The following is a 19128-nucleotide window of genomic DNA, read 5'->3' as shown; positions in this document are numbered from 1 at the left end:
CAATGGCAGAGGTGTGGGAAGAAAACAGGTGAGCTTATCTGACTGAAACCTACTGCCTGGGTTCTGCTTGAAAAAAATGCAACGCTGCCTCCATGGAAGGGAAGGACCAGACGCCCAGTGACCTCGCTTCTTTCAGAATGCTTCCTAATCTTAGCAAGACAGACACTGCGATGCGACCGAGGGGCAGGTCTGGCAGGTGAGAGAACACGGAGGCAGAAGAGATGCTGACAAGGAAGGGAACAGAGAAGGGGAACTGGGAAGGCACACGGGTCGGATCGGGAACCGAGCTTTCTCAGCTGCAGCCCTGGGTGTGGAGTGGCCAGCTGACCACCTCAAGGCCCAGCCCCACCTTCTTCTCCCACTCAAGGTGACCTCCCATCCAGGCCGATGCAGCTCCCACCTCTCCCCACCTGTCCAACCAGGTGAGTTTTCCCTCCTCCTGAATCCTAACATAGTCAAGACATGACTCACGTCCACTCATTCATTCATATTCATTCACCCATTCACTGTGTCGCTCTGGCTGCCTCTCCACTACCTCCCTCCCGTCCTACCTTCTTACCTACATGTCCTATCCTCCCGCTAGACAAATGTTTCCCAAGGGCAGAGACTGTAGAAGCCTCTCCCTATCCCCAAGGCCTTCTACTGCGTGGTGCTCAGTAAATACCTGCGAGACAAGGTCAGAGCGAAGAGCAACCCGAGGAAAAGGGCACATTGGTTAGGGACCCCAGCAGGGCTGGAAATCATTTTTTTAAGTCATACAGATCAATGTTTGTCACTCTGAACTACTCTAGCAAGAAGCATGCAGCATCCGAAAGGGGCGAGAGAGCTCGTCTACCCGGAGGAAGAAGCATCTGTGGGGAACTGGGTGCTGGTGTTAAGAACTGGACTGAAAAGGAACACAAAAGCTGAACATATCTGCTCTTTGCCTAAACCAAAGGGGATGCGTCTCGTCTCGACCCAAACAGGAATGGGGGAAAGAGCCGCCCTAGAGTCCCATCCTGTACTTTCCTGGTGGTTATGTTCCCCCTCTGAGCCTCAACGTACCCACACGACCAGGAGTCACCCCCTCGGAGGCACCAGGTCACGACAGCATCCAAGTCAAGGTCCAGGGGTGAGAGGATGGGAAGTTACCTTTCAGAAAATGAAACTTTTTCAAAAAACCAGCTCCCACGAACGAGTCACAGAGGTAGAGCAGGAGTCCACTAAACATGAAGTCAGAGCAGCTGATGTTTAGGGAGTGGGGCCTGGAGCTCACGTAACACACAGAAATCTGAAACGAGAGGGGAGCCCGGAGAAAAATCATCGCTTTCCGTGAAATACTCAGCAACGCTGGGCTAGGGCTTTGCATCTAAGATGCTAATTGCCTGGTCAAGCTCAAGTATTGTTTTGGGGGGCCAGAAACAATATTTTTGTGTTATTTCCAAATCTACATCCTAAAAATATCAATTCCAAGAGATTTGCCCAGATTTATCTGTTTGTTAACTCATCGGAGAATCAGAAATGCTTTGGCCTCACAATTGGGCTTGATTCCTCGCGTATCATATTGGGGCAAGCAAAGCATCTAAATTCTCTCAGCCTTTGTTTTATCGGCTGTAAAATGGGGTAAATGCCTGAGACGAAGGTGTTTCGTTACAATTCGAGTCCTAGGTTCTGACGCACTCGTCTGAGACCTTTCTCAGAGCGACGGACCCTGTGAGTTACCTGAGATCCCAGATTCAGGTAGCAGTCGACCAACAGCACGGGGTGGCCTTGGTTCCTCAGGGACAGCGGGAAGAAGCGGTGGCTGTGCTGCTGGAGGAACTTCTCCAGCAGAAGCTGCGCGGGGGCCGCCAGGAACGGGTGCTTGCTGTCCGGAGCGCAGATGTACTGGGCGGGCACGATCGCCACGGGGCTGTCAGACACCTGCGCGGGGAAGGACAGGCGTCAGCCACTGACAGCCACTGGAGCAGAGACGTTCTCCCAGGGTTTCCGGGCTGCGTGGGAACCCAGGCTGAGTGGCCCTGTCATGGAAGACTGTTAGGTTTGATCCAAGGGGGACATGTGACAACTGATCCGTGTGATCAGTAAAAATCTAGTGGATAGAAAAGCTGTGGTACATCTGCACAATGGAATCCTACGCAGCTATGAAACGGAAGGCTCCCTTACCCTTTGGGACAGCATGGGGGGGACCGGGAGAGTATTACGCTGAGCGAAATAAGCCCGTCAGAGAAAGACAAGCATCACATGATCTCACTTATATGTGGAACCTAATGAACAAAATAAACTGATGAACAAAACAGATCCGGAGGCATGGAAGCATGGAACAGACTGATGGGTAAAATGGAAGGGGGATGGTGGAATTAACCAAAGAACTTATGTGCATATATATATGCATAACCCATGGATTCTGACAATAGTGAGGTGAAGGCCTGGGGGGGCAGGGGCAATAGGGACAAGGGGGGCATCTATAATACTTTCAACAATAAAGATAAATTTTTTTAAAAATCATAGACATTGATCTTTCCATGTAGAAAACTGGCTGTCTGGTCTAGAAAAAACACAAGAGAATCAATTCTCTTGGGTACACTTCCCCTAATCCAGGATGCAAACCTCAGGGCATGGTCAGCCTCCCCTTACCCCTGGATGCCACCCACGCCCACTGCCCTTCCTCTCAACTGCCCCCCACTGAGCCCACCATCTCTTATTCCATCACCACACGAGCGAGCACCGAGTGCAGTGACGGACATGTGTGCGGGGCCCACCCGGAGAGGGCGGGTGGCAGGTGGGCGGGCGGGCGGGCAGGGGGAGGTCAATGAGGATGGGCACCAACCACACTCAGCTGGAAACCGTTACAAACACCACCCAGCAGTCCAGCCCGCCCACTGACTCGAAGACGGCCCCGTGGCCCCCTGCCAGCTCCCACCTCCGTTTTCGCACCACGAGCGGCAGCCCCAGCGGGGCACGTGCCTGCGTGGCCCGTGGCCCACCCACCTTGGAGGTGATATGGAAGGACCGGTGCCCGCCCACCGCGATCTGCTTCTTCATCACGCTGAAGCGGTTGAACCGGCAGAGCAGGAGGCCGGCGCTGTGCACCCGCAGGTTGAAGTCCACGTCGTCGCACAGGAACCTGCTCGGAACCGGAGGAGGGGACAGGTCCCGTCGGATGCCGCTCACACGCCCAGTCACACCCTGCCTGCCCCAGACACGTGGCGTGTGCACCCCTGTGCTGGAGACGGGCAGGCTCATTCCTGCCCCACGGACCCTCCGCTCGGAAGGCACGGAGGCGAACAAACCAGAAAATGGGGCAGGCTGTGGGGCGTCCGCACCAGGTTCCTAAGGCATAAACTCCAGCAGGGCGGGCCTCTGGGGGCCACACGGGCATGCTGTGGGGACATCACAGACACCCTCTCATCTGTTGTTAAAAAGAAAAAACAAACCGCCCAGGGTGGGGAAAAAAAAGCCACTTTTTCCAGCTGAGGGAAACAGGCTCAGAGCAAAGCCGGCAAGCGGCAGGACCCAGACTCCTAGCAGGGGGGTCTGGCTCCGAAACCCACCCTGCTGCCCGGGCCACCTCGGGCGTGCGCCCGCAGCCGGGCACAGGGATGCGCCGGTGACGGGGCTCTGCTCGAGGTGTGAGCCCTTCGTGGGTGGGTACGTAGAAAGCAACATACGGGAACTACTTCACAGTTCCCTTCAGTGCTAACCTCTCACGAAGCTGTGTGTTCAGAGAGGAAGCCAAAGACGCAAGAGAAAACACAGAACCTGAGTCACTACACAGAGCGCCGTGTGAATCCACGAAGGAAGTTGAATTATCTCTTATGCAAATCTCCCCTCCACGATATCATACAATAAAATACAGAAAAGAACGGAAGGGAAGGGAAAGGAAAGGAAGGAGGGAAAGGGAGGGAGAGAGGAAGAGGAAACGTTAAGCTGAAGGCAGGGCCAGGCTGATGCTACGGGCGGGAGCCTCTGGTGCCTGCGGCCTGCAGGGCGGTGAGAGGCAGCCGTCCCGCCCGTCCGCCAGGCCTAAGCTGCCCCTGGCTGGGGGCTGGGGGCTGGGGGCGGGGGCCGGGGGCCGGGGGCCGTGCTGGTGGCCGGCAGCCCAGGAGCTCACCGGTTCTGGTTGTACTGGACGTTCTGGGTCAGGTCCACGTTCAGAACGACGAAGTCGTGCACGTGGCAGCGGGAGAAGGGCTCGCGCACCTCGCGGCTCCCGGTCTTGCTGGACCACTTCCGCAGGCCGATGAGGGCGTAGTGGGTGATGTTGGGGGCCGCCTCGATGTGCTGCATGATGTACTTTAGGGACACGTTCCTCTCCGACCAGGAGAACTCTCTGCTCGGAGGAGGGAAGTGACCACCTTAGGTTCACATGCAAACAAGAGCAAGGCCTCGGGGCCGGGCGGCCGGGATGCGGCTCTCCAGCGGAGCCCACACCCCGGGCGGGCTGGCGAGGGTCGCCTCTGCCACGACCACCGGCCATCGCGGGGGCCAGGCGCCAGGCTGAGCACCTCGCCTTTGTTATCACCTATCCTCGCGGCAAACCTGTGACACAGGCACATCACTGCCCCCATTTCACAGATGAGGGATATGAGGCTCCGAGTGACTTGCGCGGCGTCACTCAACAGAGCCTGGATGTGACCAGCTACCTCCACGGCCCACTCTCCCCCCACCATGCCAACCACCTCGCATTTCCGGTTTGCAGATCTGAAGGTAAAGGGTGGGAAGGGGCGAGGCTTTCTACGGCGGGTGCCAAGTGAGAGTGGGGAAGAGGCAGCTTGTGAACGCCTCCCACCCCACGGGGCTGTGTGTGAGGCCTGTGAGGACAGAGAGGTGCCTGCTGACCAGCAAGGGTGACTTCAGGGCTGGGAGTCAGGGCCGAGCGTTGGGTCCACAACGGCCCAGGCAAGCTGCCCGACTTTTCTGGACCTCAGCTTTCTTTTCCCTACCCAAGGGGCTTACGCTCAACTCTCTAAGGCCCCTGCTGGAGCTGACATCCTGGGGCTTTAACGGCTGCTTCAGAATGAAATTGAGAAAGGCAGGGTGATGAAAGCTCAGCTCTCCCCCCATCCTGGCCCTCAGCGAGCTCTTGCCCCCCGAAGAGTGACAGCGAGAATGTTGAAAGCAAAGCAGATCACCATTCTCCTAAGCCACGTGCCGTTCCATCAACAGAAAATGTCTTTTCTAGAAGGTGATTGAGGGTGATTGTTATATTAGGGTGTCACTAACGCAAAGGAGGTGAGCCAGCCTAATGTTGGGTCTATACAATACAAGCCAAAAATAACCAGAAGTTGTCACGCAGACTCGGGCTGAAACACTCATACATCACACAGTAACACCACAGAGTCACAAGGAGACGGTCTACGAGCGATGCTCAGATACAGCTGCGTCTACTGGGCCCTTCGGAGACTGCTGCTGGCCACCCACTAGCCGGCGCACCATCCACAGATTCATTAATCCTCACGACAAACCTCCGGCGTAGGTATTAGCGCCCCTTTGGAAGCTGAGGAAACTAGAAGCCAAAGGGAGTGCGTGCTTTCCCTGACGTCACACAGCAAGTAAAACACAGCCAGGGCGTGAGGAGCTAGGCTGGGGGGCCCGGAGGAACTGGGAGGCAATGCGGGAGCTTCTGGGGGGCAGTGAGGGTCCCATTCTTCACATGGGAGTTGGTTAAATGGATGTGTTCAGTTTGTGAAATTTTCTGTACCTGTATATTTTCTTTTTGTATATATTTTATATTGACTATATATGGTGCCATTTATTGTGTGTATTATACTTTAATTTTTTTTTAAACTTAAACTCAAAACAAGGGTTGGAACGTGAGCCTGCCGAATGCGGGGATTCGTAGGATGCTTTCCGACAGGTGAGCCCTCCGGGGTCCCCACTGAAGAGCGCGCGCGTCTGTCTCACTTGCAGGCGTGGGGAGGCGCCTCACCTGCTTCTCTCCCCGCCACCGTCGACGTCCACCACGTTCCACATCACGCAGGAGTCGTCGGAAATCACGATGAAAGGCCAGATGTCCTGCGGCTTGATCCCCAGCTCCTCCTGCCGGTTGCGCTCCAGCTCCAGGTTGTGGTACGACAGCTCCTTGATCAGAAAGTGGGCGGCGCCTGCAACGGGCAAAGCCACCCCCGACTCAGGCCTGGCTGGCTGGACGTCCACACCGCACCATCGAGGAAGACCACGGCCATCGAGGCCCCACCCCGAGGCCAGCCAGCTCCCTAAGGTCCTCTCTGCATCCCTCGTCCACTCACTACTCGCTATTGATTTGGGAGAGAAAACTCTAGGGGAGAAAACACACGCCTCCAATTTGCGCAAACATCTGTCAGCTTACCCTTTTCTAACGTGAATTAAGAACATAAATTGAATGAATCACCAAACATCAAAGAAAGAAATAGTCCAACAAATCAAAATAACTTTAAAATTGAAAGGCTTGAGCCCTGACCGGTATGCCCAGTGGTTAGAGCACCGAAGGGTCACGGGTTCGATTCCTGGTCAAAGGCACATACCTGGGTTATAGGTTAGATCCCCGGCCCCAGTTGGGGTGCATACGGGAGGCAACCGATCAATGTGTGTCTCTCACATCGATGTTTCTCTTTCTCTCTTCCCCTCCCCTCCCTTCCTCCCTTCCACTCTTTCTCAAAATAAAAAACAATGGAAAAAATATCCTCAGGTGAGGATTGACAAAAGAAAAATTTAAAGAAAAAAAGGCTTAATGAAAAACGTTGGACCCTGTCAACTCTAGAACACTCTCAGCCTCCGTTCCCAGGAACGTCTCCAGCAGGGCATGCTCAGGCGCCTACCAACTCCAGCGCTGTTGAAGATGCTGGGGAGCACCAGCATGATGTGGTTGGGCCAGTACTTCTTATAAATGGGCATCTCATACTCCTTGACGACCAGCACATGCAGATGGCTGGCCCCATCCATCGCATGGTACAGGTTAAAGAGCCCGTGCTCGTGACGGCCGGTGGTCGGGGTGAAGGTCGGACTTTTTATATATTCTTGGCTCTAGAAAGTAGAGGCATAAAGAGATGTGTTTCTTAGCATGGTCACAGCTATTCCTCACTCTCTGAAATGTCTGTCTCCGCACTCCCTGAATCCAGCTTAGCCTTGGGACTTGCTTTTACTGATAAAATGCAGTAAAAATGGCTCCGGCCAGTGTGGCTCAGTGGTTAGAGCACTGGCCTGCCCACCGAAGGGTCACGGGTCCAATTCCCAGTCCAGGGCACGTACCTGGGTGGCAGGTAGGTCGACCCCCAGCCCTGGTCAGGGCACGTGCAAGAAGCAACCAATCAATGTCTCTCTCCCCCCAGCTCTCCCTTCCTGCCACTCTCTCTAAAGATTACCAGAAAAAATACCCTCAGGTGAGAATTAACAAAAAAAGAATGGTGGTCATGGCAAGATGACGGATTAGTAAGAGCCACCTTGTCAAAAGTGGAAAATGACCCTTCAGAGATACACGTCGAAATATTTGTGTGTGAAATACTACAATGTCTGCGATCCGCTTCCAGATAACACAGGAAGGCAGAAGAGGAAAGGACAGAGGGCGAAACAGGACCACCCCGGGGTCAACAATTGCGGGCGTCGGCAGAGGCCCTGCGGGAGCCGTACTGTCTAGCGCCTCGCCTGTGTCACTGTCCCGGACACAGAGCATTAAAGAAGGGTGGCCAGGATCAGCGTCTGCTCGGCACTTGTCTTCCAGGCGCTGTCCTGGCGCCTCATGTCCGCTCTGCCAGTAATTCTCTCCACAAGCTTTTGCAAGACTTACTATTGCCCTGGTTTACAGATGAGGAAACTGAGGCTCAGAGACATCCAGGGACAAGTTCAAATAAAACAGCACAGCTAGTAAGTGGCAGAGCAAGGCTCAAACTTGACTCTGAGTGACCCCAACGGCCTTATGTTCCTACTTCAAGTTCAATCACGACATCGGTCTCTCAACCCCGCGCCCCCCCACCTGCCCTTGACTCATGGGCAGCCACAGTCTCCAGGGCTCCAGCTCAGCGGTCACCTGCAGCCACACAGATCGGGCCCACTGGCCTCCGAGCCAGTACCTTGTCGGTGACGAGGGGCAGCCGCATACTCTCCAGCTGGCCTCCGGGTTGGCTGAAGACGAAGTGGTGCTCCTTGGACTTGGGTATGATGAAGTGGAGCTGGATCTCCTCTCCTAGCATGGAGTAAGAGAAGGCAAAGGCGTGCAGGGTGGACTCATAGAGCTGGGGTCGGGGGAAAGGACAGAGCTTGCCATCAGCGTCCGGCGAAACTCCCCGGAAGAACCCAGGCCCACCGCGGCCGTGACGACACGCGGGTCACTGCCACCTCTGCCCCACAGCACGAGAAACCCACAGGGTGACACCAGTACAAGGTGCGGGCACCCAGGTCTGGCTGCTGAGGCCACACCCTCTCAGCTGAAGCCTGACCCCGTCTCTAACCCCGATCGTGTTCCACCCAGGTACCCCACTTCTGGCACCAACCCCTCTGGACTGGATTCGACCCAGAGTGCTGGGTTATCTACTGAAGCAGTCACACTGCGGATCCCATTTTCATTCTCATCCGTGTGTTCCTCCCTCCTGTGTAATTGCATGTGCAGTGGCACATTAATAAAGCAGTAAGAACTGCACGCACCTGTATACTTCCATCTCCCTCCATCCAGCACCCTCTGTCCCCTCTGCAGTGTAACTAACAATCATGTGAAGCAGGTCCTGTCATCAGCCCCACGTTAGGATGTGGAAACCGACATTCAGGGGTCTTGGGATCATCACTCCCGTCCCCAAGTCTAATCTTACTTCTAGTCACTTTGTCCAAAGAGCCCTCGCTCACACCAGTAGCCTTATCCATTTCCCTGGTGTCCAGGGCAAATGACATTGTCTACCACATAAAAGGGTTGGGAAGGCCCTGGCCAGTGCGGCCGAGTCGGCCGGAGCATGGTCCATGCACCAAAAGGTAGTGGGTTCAATCCCTAGGCAGGGCCAGTACAGGAGGCAACTGATCCGTGTTTCCCTCACACTGATGTTTCTCTCTCTCTCCCCCCTCCCTTCCTCTCTTTCTAAAAATCAATAAAAATATATCCTCAGATGAGAATTAAAAAATAATATAAATAAAAATAAATAAAAGGTTTGGCAGTAAAGTGCCTAGCAGATCTCCTGGGGCGTAGTAGGTGCTCAGTAAGTGCAAGCTCCTCTCTTTACGTAATCTCTGCTTCAGCCACCTGCTCTTCCCGCCGGCTTCCCACTGCTCCTGAGTTTTTGCTGTGAGCATCCCTCTGCCCCTGCACCAGGAGTCCTGCGCATGGAGCCAACAGGCATTCGCCTCCGCGCCCGCGCCTGGTAAGGAGCACGCACTCGGGAGTCTGCTGCACTGAACTGTTGAAGTTACTAGGACGTCAAGGTAATCAAGACATCTGCAGCCAGTTAACCTTGTTCCTCACACCGGGGTAGCCCTGGGCCTCACCGCTCGGCAGCACCCGCCGGCATTTCGCATAGCATCGCGGGGAGCTGAGGGGGTCAGCAGGCCGGGACGCGAGGGCGTCCAGGGCTCTCCACCTCCCACCGCAGGATGGGCTCCTGAACAGCTGCAGCAGGACGCGGCCGGCGCCTACCTGGTAGCGGGGGTGGAAGCCCATGTACTGGTGGCACTGCTCGCAGTGGTGGTAGGTGTTGTACGCCGCGTACTTGGACAGCCGCATCCGCGCCGTCGGCCGCCGCACGTGGAGCTCCTCCGGCCTCCTGGGCGGCCCCCTGTCTGCAGGGAAGCCCAGCGTTACAGGGCCAACCTCGCTCCCTGCCGCTCAAACGGAACAAGCTGAGGACGAACTGGAACGCTAGCCTAGGCTCTGAGGCCCCGGCGACTCAGAAACGACAGCCCCTCCGGCCCGTGTGGCTCGGCGGCTGAGGGTCATCCCGTGTACCAACAGGTCACCGGTGCGATTTCTGGTTCGGGGAACACGCCCGGGTTGTCGGCTCGGTCCCCAGTAGGGGGCGGCCAATTGATATTTCATCGATATTTCTCTCTCTCTCTCCCTTCCTTTCTCTCTAAAATCAATAAAAGCATATATAAAAAAAGAAACGACAGTCTCAGTGGGATAAACCAAGAGACTGTCATCTTACCCGTGAGCCCCTGCATGTTTCATCAACCTATATTCAAGGATCCGCTACATGACATGTAAACTGATGGCCAGTGTAATACGCAGATCCCGTAACGCAGGTGAACTGTCCCGTTTTTCCCAGTGACTCAGCAGGAGTAAGACCCCAGCCCTTGGCTTGCATTGGAGACGAGTCTCGTGAGGGACCCGCCGTGAAAGTGATCTAAGAACCACGGAGATAAAATTATCGGTGTGCTGTGGACACTGGCGAGTATTTTCCTCTCACACTGCATTCCCCAAACTTTCCCATCGGTGTTGACAATCACACTGGCCACTCATCCTCTGTGTTTGCCGACAGGGACCCTGACACCCTGCGGGGTTGTAATTCTGTGGCAGTCAGTGGTCCCCGCAAGGAGGGAGGAAACAAGAGCCCGAGGGAGGAAGGGAAATTAGAACATTTTGTTTCCACAATCTAAACTCATAAACAAAGATACGTGTCTTTTAGTCTCTACTAAGCAGGATCTTCAGAATGTTCTGACCGTGACCGGCAGCGAGAGTGTCCCTGTCATTAGCACTGACCGAGCAATGGGTCTTCCTCCCTGAGTTTCATGAAGAGCCTTCTCTGGCCAGGGAGGTGCTGACCTCGGCTGGGCACCGCTGACTCACCCGCCACCACGGAATGATTTAAGTTCATTACTGACCAAATTTGGCTTATCCCGTGAAGAGGCTACTCCCACCGACTCGGGAAGACATTTAAAATCTGACCTTCGCTCTTTACGTGCTGATGGTGTGAACAAATGAGGCTGGCGTCTTCGTACTTCGGGTCGTGGATAATGTAGTCGAAAGGCAACTTCCGGAAGAGCTCCAGGTCCGGCCAGGGGTCGCCGAGCTGGATGTAATGCCAGTCGGCTTCTTCCCTGAGGTCTACGGGGTCGGGAGACACGCAGATACGTGACGAGGCGAGAGCAGAGAGGGACTTATTTCGGATGAGCACGAGGATGGTGCTCGGGGCGGAGCTGCTGCTGAGTCTGCGGGTTCCTGGGAACACGCCCGAATCTGGAAGGCTCGGGCGTATCCTCTCTCGGGGCTGTTCGAACAAGCCAAGGGGGCCCCTTCAGACGGCCCTCTCTCCAGAGCAACAGCCTTATGCTGTTTCCTATGAGATGGGTTTGCTCTTCCGACCCTCACACTGGCCTCAGCTCCTCCCGGCAGACCTGCCCCTCCCCGGGCTCCATGCCTCTCGCCAGCACCATCCCCAAATACACCACACTGGTTCCCAGCGCCCATGGAACCGCATGCAGTTCTCATGCTTGCGCTTGTGTCTAAATGCTACCCAGCCAAAACGGCCCGGCTCTAAGCCCTGCGTCTCTGGAAAGAGCTGGAGCCCACTGCTCTCGCCCTCTCAATGCCACCACCACTCACGGCCCACACCATTCTTACACCTGCCATGGGTCATCTGACATTACGCTGGGGGTAGCCTATGGGTGCTCGCTAAATGCTTGTTGATCAAAGGTTAAAAGTCTAGTTGGTCCAACTCAAATTATGTGTCATTGGTTATGTATCTAGTATATGCATCTACCTGTATCTACCCCTCTCTCCTTCCGCACTGTGCGCGCGGGCGGAGTGCACGTCCGCCGGGAGGAGGAGAGAGGAGGAAAGAAGGGGGGAATGCTGATCGTGTACTTGTAGGTGCTCAGAGCTTCGCGTGTGTAACATCATCTCATCTCCACAACACCCTGTAAAACAGGAACTTTCCAGGTCGTACCGAAGAGAAAACCCAGGAAATAAGAGCATTTAACAAAATGGGCTTTGAAGTTTTAACAAACTAGGTTCAATTCCCGTCTTTAGTGTTGGTATCTCCAAGAAAGGAGGAGATGAAAACTCAGCAGGCCTGTTCTCGTCTGAAACATGGTAGATTTTCACCTGAAATACGGTCCCAAACTGTGGGGACCATGGGAAACCCAGAGCTGGAAGAGCCTCTTCTCTTCAAAGGAAAGACCCCGCTGGGTGGGTTTCGGTGGTTCCAAATTCTCTCCCAAACTGAAGCCCAGCCAAGAGCATCTGGAGAAGTGCTGGGTGTGGACAGCGGGGTCTCCCCTTTTCTAGGCTGAGTCTATCCGACTGCATGTATATGCTGTGTTTCCATCATCCATTCATCTGCCGATGGACATTTACCCCTCCGCGGGCAACATGTGCCTGCGTATCTTGGCTATTGTGACAAAGGCAGCAATGAATCTGCAACCATGTGAGGTGATGATCATGTTAATTAGCTTGAGCGTGGTGATGACGTCACAGTACACATGTACATCAAGTCAAGTCGTGCACCTTAAATATAGGGTGGCCCCCAAAAAAGGTATACGTATACATTTTTGATAGCGCAACTGATGTTTCTTTTCAGATATAACCCATTGGAATTAATAATTATTCAAAGGGTGTATATGTTTTTTTGGGACACCCTGTACATACAGTTTTCTTAAAGGTGCCATTTAGATGCCAGAGCAGCTTACTGGTCCCCTTTCCTTTACACCACAGACAGGACTCCTTAACAACTTTTAATTCCCAAACTACCACTTGTTTACCAGACTGAGTTTATGAGAAAACACCATTTATGAGCCTCCTATGAAGAGGAACTGGGGGGCGTGTCCTGCAATTAGCACAAAACAGCTGTTCAAAGAGTCTTCCCTTCATCAGGGAAAATTCTGTCCCATGGGCAAGGAGAAAGGCTGTTCCCCACATATCCTGTATTTCCATTTTGCCCCACGATATAGGCTATGCGCTCAGCTGCCTGAGCGGGAACCTCCCTGAGGGCTAACCCTGCCTTCCAGAGGTGGCGATCAAACCCAGGTTCGGTCCGGCTCTGCCACCTCCCAGCCGGGCTCCTGAGCACGTTACTTAAATACTCAGAAACCTAAGCATATACGTTCTTTTTTACAGGCAAAAGGAAAGAAACCATTATTTGTACAGTTGATCCTGGAAAATATATGGAGTTTGTATGATGCTGTCTTTTAAATGCCGTCTTTTAAAGGTTAAGAGGAAAACGGCGAAGGCATGTAACGTACCAGGAGTAATACATCTAGCTCGAGGGGTTTTGCAGAAAATTAAATGTGGTCATTTATGTGGAGTTCCTAGCACAGTGCTGGACACGTGGGAACTGCCGTGTTTTTCGTAGTAATTTTATCCCCGCAAAGGCCTCCAGGGCACCGTCCTGATACTGAGCAAATGACCACACGGAAACCTCAAAGCGCCCACAGGCCCTGGAGGGCGAGTCTGACCGCGAGCCTGAGAATTCCGTCTGGAAAGTAAAGGACGCAGAGTCCCCGGGAAGCGGACCAAAGGCGGTGCCTCGCCCCACGTCGCGGCGGCAACTCACCTGCGTTGATCTCCCCCTCGTCGTAAACGTCCACCTCCGTCAGCCGGATGAGCATCCGGGACAGGATGCTGAGGAACTGCAGGTAGGCGCCCGTCTTCCCGACCTGCGAACGAGCGGGGTTCGGGGCCCAGTCAGTGCGCCGGGTGCCAGGCGCGGCCAGGATGCCCCGCACGCCCGCGGCATCTCCCCCTTTCAAAGATCCCGCCTCATTCAAACGAGAGCCTGGGGGACGCGGAGACATTCGTGGGGAAATGGGGCCTAAGGATGCGTGGCAGGTAGACGGGGGGGACTCCCGAGCGGGAGGCCTGCCTGCTGATCACCCACCGCAGCCGTGTTCCCGGTTCTAACTGGCCACATTTTTTAAGCTGTTACAAATAGGTCTTTATCGGGATCTGAAGAAAGGTTGCTTCAGAAAAAATAAACTGCCAACACAATTTCTTAAGAGTGTTGCATAAAAAATAAAAAAATAAAAATTTGCCCGGCCGGGCGTGGCTCAGCGGTTGAGCGTTGACCTAGGATCCAGGCCATTAGGGTTTGATTCCCGGTCAGGGCACATGCCCAGGTTGTGGGCTGCAGCCGATCAATGACTCTCTCATCATTGATGTTTCTCTCTCTCTCTCCCTCTCCTTTCCTCTCCCTGAAGTCAATAAAGATATATTTTTTTTTAAAAAAGTGTTGCATAACTGCAAATCGCCATTCTTATCTTAATCGATATGTCAACAGTAAGAAGACGAAATTCACCGTGCAAGACATAAAGAGTTAGCATCTTCCCCTAAGTCCAGGCAAAGAAAGAAAACGATTTTTCTCTTTTTCTTTCTCTTAACACATCACTGAGTCCCCTGCCTCCTCAGCTGAGCACCAGGCAAGTACACTATCGGTCGTGGGTTTATTTTGGTCACAGTTGGTTAAATAGGTGCCTTTTGGACACCCTAGAAGGCTCCCCTCCTGCCCCGTTACTCCAGGAAGGTGCCTTTCAACTTCTCAGTTCAGTGCCTGTCTCACAGTAAGAACTCAACAAATGCTGATAAATGGAAATGACTTTTAAAAAAGTATGAAATCAACCAAATTTATTCAACCAACCTTGACCAATGGAATTGTTTCCAGTCGTTTTCTGACTACTGTAAACAATACTAAAATGAGCCTTCTTATACGTATTTTTGAGGGTTTGCATTTCTTGGAATAGATTCCTGAAATGAACACGCTCCATGAAAAGGTAGCCCGTCCTGAATTCTGACAGTAACGCTGTTGATGGCGAGGACAATAACCGACGTGCTTTCTACGGTCAGGCCACATTCCGGGTGGCCTGGGATGAGCCTTTCGGGCAACGCTCTCATTTCTATGACACAGGTACCAGTGTTTTCCTCATTCTCAGATGAGAACAGGGAGGCACAGAAAAGACTCCGACCCACCCAGGCATCAGGGGATGGGCGAGTCAGAGCTCGACCCCAGGGAGCCCACTCCAGGACCCACCTTCCGCCTTTGTCTGTTCTGACAAAGCCGGTTCCTAGACCGGACACCGACCTACAGTCCTCCTCGACACCTGACATCCACACCTTGAAGATTTAGCCATTGGACAGGTGAAATGATCTTCTGTTGTCAGGGAAATGCAAAGGGTTGGGGTAGGGCTGGGACGCTGACAACCCTCCTGCCTCCCTGTTAGGTTTCACCCACATCCCCCAGTGTGAGAGACGGGCCACGAGGCCCAAATGAAGCAAGTGGGAAATAGGTGCCTTTTGGGCACCCTAGAAGACTCCCCTCCTGAGGGGAGCAACAAGCACCCAGAGAACCCGCCCACTCCCCGAGTCATGTAAGAGGCAACTAAGGTGGACAGAAGTCGCCAGGCCCTGACCTCCGCCCACGTGCCCACGGTGGGGCCATCACAGAAGATTCTGCCATGGAAACGGCAAGATGTGAATGAAGAGATGCCGCCAGTCCTACGCTGCCCTCTGGGCCTGAGCCCAGACGCCCACCCTGGGGTCAAGGCTGAGCCGGGGCGCACCCACCTGCGGGGGCCCGCTGAGCAGCAGCCTGCGGGGGTGGAAGCTGTCCACACGGCCCTCGGCGCGGTTGCCATAATCCATGTGGCTGGGCCGGGGCACTGTCCACTGCCGGTAGTACAGGGACTGCTCCGTGGACGTCATGGTCTTGCTGAGCAGGGGGCGGAAGGAGCTGGCCCACATGACCGAGTGGGATGGCAGGAGCGAGGCGGCCTTGGGCAGGCCGCTGCTGTCGGTGGACGTGACCATGTCATACACCAGCTTGGGCAGGAAGACGACGGGCGGCTGCTGGCAGGCCTTGGTCATGGAGCACTGGGAGGCCTGCAGGGCGAGTGTGCCGGCAGCAGGCACCGTGGGCAGGGAAGATGAGCCCGAGGAGGACAGCTGCGATGATGAGGGGACCGACACCTGGACACTCCTCTGGCTGGTCTTCAGGCTGGAGTCAGGCTGGGAGGCCAGCCCGGGGCTGTGCCTGCTGATGACCGGTGGTGGCCCCTGGCTGGCTCGGAGCCTCTGTTTGTCACCAGGGGCCCTGCCCTCCTCTGAAGGGCCACAGGGCGTTGGAGATCTGGCCTGTTCCCCTGGCAAGGGCCCCCCAGGCTGAGCCGAGGTCTCACCACAGAGCGCTGAGCCTGGGGAGAGATGGACCTGTCAGTGACACCCCAGGAATGATCCGCCGTGAAACCTGCCAGCCGCCTGTTTCTGCAGCACAAACTCCCTTGACTTGACAATCACTGGGGATTTTTGTCAACCCAATTCCACCTCTGGTTAGATATACGCTCTTTTGTCCTATGACAAACTCGAGATCTGCTTTGGGGAGAGAGCTGGTGACGCCCACATGATATAAGGCCTCTCTTTTCCATCCCCTGCCCTAACCCGTCCCAGCTGCAAAGCCCTCCCCTTCCGCACTCAACCCAGGCTCAGGCTCAGGCTCCTGGGCAGGCTGTTCTGGGGAACCCCCCTCTCTGTCCCCACCCGGGGCTCTCAGCCCCACACAGCACAGCACTGCTTCCGGGTCAAGGTGAGCAAAACGCACAGGACTCCACAGGCTGTACGCTAATGCTGTGATCACTCAGCTTTCAGGAGAACTCATGATAAGAAATGCAGCCCTTGCCGGTGAGGCTAGTTGGTTGCGCATCATGCTGTGAGCCAAAAGGTCACCCGTTCGATTCCCGGTCAGGGCACATGCCCAGATTGTGGGCTCGAGCCCCAGTAGGGGGCATGCAGGAGGCAGCCAGTTTATGTGTCTCTTCCACATCAATGGTTTTTTCTCTCTCCCTTCCTCCCTCTCTTAAAAAAAAAATACAGCAGCCCTATGGCAACATAACATGGTTGGCGAGAAACCATGAATTCCTTGGGGTCCTTGGGAGCTGGTCCACGTACAATCCATCTTTAATGCCCAGATTCAGACATTAAGTAGGTTCTCGATAAATGCTTGTGATACTGTGTGTGGGTCCTGACTGCTCCCAGAGACCCAGGCGTACGTGAGGGCAGAGACTCTGGCAGTTTCATCCACACTCCCCTCTCCCTCCACCTGAGAAGCCCCGGTGCCAGGCCGCTTCTCCCCCAGTGAAGTCGTGTCTACCTCTCTGCCCCCCAGACTCTACGAGAACACTTCACCTTGCTCCTTTCCTCCTGACTGTCCAAACCTGGGGAGCCCCAAGGGCATGGCCCTCTGCCACCACCGACCCTCACAGGACCCCCACGCGGGACAGAGTCCACAGCGTTCCCCCAGGAGAGGAGCCACTAAACCTCGCGGTCCTGCCGAAACTCCTCACGTTCCCGGGCCCCGGTCCAGGAAAACGTTTCCTCTCTAGAAAGCCCAGTTCTTCCGGATTCCCTTCCCTTCCAGTCCCGTCCCAGGTGAGACAAACGCCCTCTTCATCAGTGCCCGAAATCTCAAGATCACAGCGCAGCTGCGGGCCCCCTCCCGCCCACCGGGACTTACTGGACGCCTTCGAGGAGCGGCAGGAAGACGCGGAATCGCGGGAGCGGGACCTTTCCCTCTTCACGGGGCTCCTCTTCTCCGAGGCGGAGCCTGTTTCAAAGCGCACACTCTGAGAACGCCTGGCCGCCATCGTCCCTACGCTCCCCCGCGCTTTCCAGGTTACAAAGTACACGCACACCTAGCCTCTCTCCCCATCTGTGTGCCCATCCATCCATCATCTCCCAGGTGCCCACCTCTGACAGGCTGAGAGGACAGGAGTAGGGAGCAGGGCGGGCCAGCAAGGCACCACGGCTCAGGGGGGCTCCCACCCAAGAGTCGCAGCTACAAGATGATATAAGGGGGGGCAGAGAGAGGGGCCTGGGAGCCCAGAGGCCAGGCTCCCATGCAGTAGAGAGAGGCAGGAGCAGGAAAGGAGAGGGAGAGGTGACCCCGACCTGGGTCCTGAAGGGCCAGCCGGGGTTTCCAGGGACAGCACAGAGGAGAAGGAACTCCAAGCAGCAGGAGGAGCATCTGTGTGGCCCAGAGGGGACAAGAGCAGAGCACAGCCAGGGAGTCCCTAAAGCGGGGTGTGGCCGAGAGCCCAGGGTGTGGCATTGAGAGGTGGGTGGTGGAGCACCAGGAGCGTGGATTCATCCCACGGGCAGCAGGGAGGGGGAGACACTGCAATGTCAGGGTCACATTCACGTTTGTGAAAGTCTGCCACGGCCCTGGGAGAGCTGCCTGGCAGGTGCTTTATCTCTGTCTCACAGGTGAGCACTCTGAGGCTAAGGTAGGTGACTCGACCTGTCCAAAGGCACACAGGTAGCACATGGAGAGGGGAAAGGAGCGCTGGTCTTCTGACCCCACACCCATCTCTCCACTACGCCACACCCACAGCGCTTTGCATTTTTGTATTAATAGCTTTTCATTTTTTTCTTGCTATACTGTTGGCTCCAGCCAAATGCCTTGTGCTGCTGTGATTTGCGTGTTCCCTTAAATACAGGGCATTCCAAAAACACGTACACAGGCTTTAACAGCTGGTAACACTTAATTTTCACTCCTTTACAGCTTTAATGGATTTGAAATAATGGGTGAAGTCAGACTAAGCTCTGAAATAAAGAAAATTTACCCTAAAATGCCACTAGACTTTTATGGGGATACATAAAAGATCAAGTTTACGGTACAAAACTGGCAACAGTCAACGGACTGAGGGCGTACAAATAACGAACAAAATGATTCCTAATGTTTGCGACTCCATTGCTTGGTGTTATCAGCAGTGCCTAGACCAGAATGGTCATCGGTTTGAAAACAGGCATTGACCAAAAAAAAAAAAAAAAAATGTATTCACTTCTGTAGATTCTTTTAAATTTTGAAAATGAACTGTATGTTAATAAACACTGACTTTAGAATCATTCAAAGTGTATATACATTTTTTTGGTACACCTGGTATATGGTGCCGGATTCTCAAGTCTGCCACTGCGACTGGCCTGTTCTCACGATCTCGATAACAGGCGTGTACTGTCGGGTTGGCTCGCATAGAGGAAATAAGCGGGCGAAGCTTGTACCAGGCCGTAACTCCACCAACGATTCGAACAAAGCAGGAACTTGAACCCTGAGAAACCTCCATTTTTCTTCCCATTCATTACGAATTTTAGAGCTAGGAAGAACCTACTGGGATTTCTATCTTCATACACCATCAAAAAGGGGGGGAAAGCAAACTCCTAATTCAATGAGAGATCTGCCATTTCCTTGAAAGACACGTCTAGACGGCTCCCACCCA

The 19128-nt window shown here is 54.4% G+C and overlaps 1 protein-coding gene across 6 annotated transcripts in view; it reads right to left on the bottom strand.

The window, feature by feature from the left end:
* GREB1 (growth regulating estrogen receptor binding 1) overlaps nucleotides 1–19128 on the bottom strand; it is an 88561-nt gene that overhangs the window by 2242 nt on the left and 67191 nt on the right. For 3 of the 6 annotated variants that reach the window (XM_081156889.1, XM_081156890.1, XM_081156891.1), the window contains exons 21-32: nucleotides 17370–17459; nucleotides 15428–16053; nucleotides 13425–13527; nucleotides 10820–10978; nucleotides 9572–9714; nucleotides 8028–8189; nucleotides 6780–6984; nucleotides 5912–6086; nucleotides 4094–4312; nucleotides 2971–3106; nucleotides 1702–1902; nucleotides 1132–1270 (exon numbers count right to left, since the gene is read on the bottom strand). In XM_081156889.1, coding sequence (XP_081013015.1) covers nucleotides 1132–1270; nucleotides 1702–1902; nucleotides 2971–3106; nucleotides 4094–4312; nucleotides 5912–6086; nucleotides 6780–6984; nucleotides 8028–8189; nucleotides 9572–9714; nucleotides 10820–10978; nucleotides 13425–13527; nucleotides 15428–16053; nucleotides 17370–17459 — 2358 coding nt within the window. Of the gene's footprint in view, nucleotides 1–1131; nucleotides 1271–1701; nucleotides 1903–2970; nucleotides 3107–4093; nucleotides 4313–5911; nucleotides 6087–6779; nucleotides 6985–8027; nucleotides 8190–9571; nucleotides 9715–10819; nucleotides 10979–13424; nucleotides 13528–15427; nucleotides 16054–17369; nucleotides 17460–19128 lie in introns of those variants that run through there. The other 3 variants (XM_081156892.1, XM_081156893.1, XM_081156894.1) reach the window with 3 other exon arrangements.

Source organism: Miniopterus schreibersii, assembly GCF_964146895.1.
Source record: "Miniopterus schreibersii genome assembly, chromosome: 13".
Lineage (NCBI taxonomy): Eukaryota > Metazoa > Chordata > Mammalia > Chiroptera > Miniopteridae > Miniopterus > Miniopterus schreibersii.
This window is presented reverse-complemented; position numbering and strand designations above follow the sequence as displayed.